We start from the raw sequence: 2,718 nt of genomic DNA, 5'->3' as shown, positions 1-2,718 counted from the left end.
TCCTGCTGCCTGGGACAGAGGCCTGTCCACTGTAAACTGGGGATGTCAGCAGGATTGAACGGTGAATCAGAAACTGGAACAAATTGCTTTAATCAGCTAAGACCCAAACCTAATTCAAATAGTATTTTTTCACTGGACCATGAACCAGCTTCATGGGTCCCCCTCCCCCTGGTTGACCAGTTGAACCCAGAACTGAACTAAGAAGGGAATGTATTCACAGTTTTGTTCAAAGATTTTTTATTCTATTTTATTAGAGAGAGAGCACACAAGCAGGGGGAGCAGCAGGCAGAGGGAAAAGCAGGCTCCCCACTGACCAGGGAGCCTGATGTGGGACTCGATCCCAGGACCCTGGGATCATAACCTGAGCCAAAGGCAGATGCTTAACCGAGGTGTCCCTTTTTTTTTTTTTTTAAGATTTTTTAAGGGGCACCTGGGTTCATCCCCCTTGCCTCCTTTTCACAATTACATTTTTAATGGGTCCAATGGAGTCCTCTGGGCGGGTTGACGCCCACAGGTCAGCTGACCAGTCCACCTGTATTCTCGGGGGTGGTGACCTAGAGATGTGCCAGGTGGGCTGCGTGGGCAGGGGCTGGCTTGGGCAGGCCCAGCTGTGGCAGCCCCTGCTCCGCGTATCCCAGGCTAATGCCATCACTGTCTTCATCATCAAAAGGCCTTTATGAAGCGCCTGGGTGAATATATCCTGGCCCTGGCCGGGGATCTTCTGCAGAGACCTTCCCACCAGCTCCTGACATCTGGGGCATGTTGGCTCAGACAGACAGCGTATATGCCATCCAACCACGAAGGCATCCAGAGACTGGGCTGTAGGCCCCAGGCAGAGGGCGCAAAACCAGATTCTTAGGCAATATTCATGACAAGAGTAAGTGTGCCTGTCTGGGAATGTGGAGATTGGCTGGATTACCAAAGGGAGCCGGGGTCTTGCGTTCCCTCCTCCAGCCGCTCCAGGCCTCTGGAAGGACATGAGATTTTAGAACCTACGGGAAGGAGGAGAGAAGTGGGGGAGGGAAGCAGCTTGACAGCCCAAGGACTTGGGGTCTCGTGTTCCAGGCTTCAGAGTTCAAGTGCACAGCCTGGGAGAAAACTGGACGCCACCAGAGCTGTCCCTCCTGAGACCCTCTGGCCACCCTCTGGCCTCACCTCGGTGCTCCTTTCTCTTCCCCCACAGGTGTTCCATGAGCAGGGCATCCTCTTCGGCTACCGACACCCACAGAGCTCCGCCACTGCCTGTGTCCTCAGCCTTTTCCAGATGACCAATGAGACCCTCAACATCTGGACTCACTTGCTGCCCTTCTGGTACCTTCCAGCCTCCCTGACCGGCCATGTCATTCAGGAGCCCGGGGGACTGGGGCTTCCTTAAAACTCAGGGGCGTTGGGAAGGCTGGGGGTCCATGCTGGCATTTTAGGGACTCCCCTGTGGTGCATGAGCCTGGAGCTGGGAGATGTTGGGGCCTGGCAGCTGGGCGAGGGCATTAACATACGGATTCTAGTAGATTTCAAGGGGCTCCTGGCAGCTCCCCAGTCTTTCCCGGCACCGGGGCCTGGTTTGATCTTATCCCCTTCAGCTTGGAGGTTTTCTGAGTCCTCCAGAAGCCCTGGTTAAAATGTCACGAGCTCGAGCAAGTCACTTAACCTCTCTGAGCTTCACGTTTTCCCGTCTGCCTTGCCCAGGGTTGTTGTGAGGATTACAGGGCGGCGGGGGTGGGGGTGGGGGAAGCATTGGAAGAGGCATCAGACATGGAGCTATGGAGGCCCCGTGATCCTTCTGGAGCCACAGCGGCCAGGAGGCCGCTGGTCAGGTAGCACTTTCATGGGGCAGCCACCAGCTCAGAGGCCCACGAAGACCCCTGTCGGCTGACATAGGTGTGGCCCAGGGAAAGGGGCGGCTTGCTCCCATCCTGTGGCAAGTCCCGGCACAGGCCAGACTCTGTACTCCCTGCTGATTGTTGCCCAGAAGCCAAGAGAATAGGAGGAACCTCGGGGTGTGCTGCACACAGAGGTGGGCTCGGGGAAGGCCGTGCTTGCTCATAAGTCAGAAGACAGATCCAGGGCCAAAATGCAGGGCAAGGCTGGAGCCAGAAGCCTCCCCAGAGGAGAGAGGGTCTAGGCCTGGGGTGGCCAAGGGCGATCCGTAAGGAAGCCCTAGGGCCGCAGACCGCGCAGGGTGGCCTCCAGATCCTGCTCAGGGAGGCCCTTTGTCATTTTACTTTATGTGTGTGTGTGTGTGTGTGTGTGTCCTTTTAAATTTAAGCAAACCTAAGTACACATTAGTAAAAAGTCTAAATGGTCATAAAGTATAACTTGCAGATGGGGACAGAGTCAGTGTCTCCCCCTGGTCCCTGTTCTCCTCCTTGGGGCTGTCCGTCCTCCCAGAGCCCCTCTGGAGATGTGAGCCCCTGGGGCGTGTGCACAGCCCGCCCCGAGTCCTTGCGTCCTGCCGCTCTTCCCTGCCTCTCTGCTGTCCCGTCTCCGTCCGGCCCCCGGCCTCTCAGGCTGCGCGGGGCTCCGTTTTGTGGATGAACCACAGTGATCGAGGCGTTTCTACAGTTTGTGCTGCTGGGGAACGCCGGCCCTTCCTTGCTTGTCTGGGTCTGGAGCGCCTGGGCACGGACCCCTGTGGGGTTGGGGTGACTTTGTAGCTGTCCCGAAGCTGGGCTGCTCTGGCCGAGGTCCTCCCCCGCTCCCCCCCCCCCCCCCCCCCCC

At 57.4% G+C, this 2,718-nt stretch overlaps 1 protein-coding gene across 3 annotated transcripts in view; it reads left to right on the top strand.

Moving 5' to 3' along the window:
- Positions 1-2,718, top strand: part of PAQR5 (progestin and adipoQ receptor family member 5) — a 72,277-nt gene that overhangs the window by 49,259 nt on the left and 20,300 nt on the right. For all 3 annotated transcript variants that reach the window (XM_040643051.1, XM_040643053.1, XM_040643052.1), the window contains exon 3: positions 1,184-1,311. In XM_040643051.1, the coding sequence (XP_040498985.1) occupies positions 1,184-1,311 (128 nt within the window). The remainder of the gene's footprint in view (positions 1-1,183; positions 1,312-2,718) is intronic.

This window comes from Ursus maritimus, unplaced genomic scaffold (genome assembly GCF_017311325.1).
Source record: "Ursus maritimus isolate PB19 unplaced genomic scaffold, ASM1731132v1 scaffold_27, whole genome shotgun sequence".
In the NCBI taxonomy this organism is placed as follows: domain Eukaryota; kingdom Metazoa; phylum Chordata; class Mammalia; order Carnivora; family Ursidae; genus Ursus; species Ursus maritimus.
Note: the sequence above shows the minus strand (reverse complement) of the source record. Positions and strands in the feature narration are given on the sequence as shown.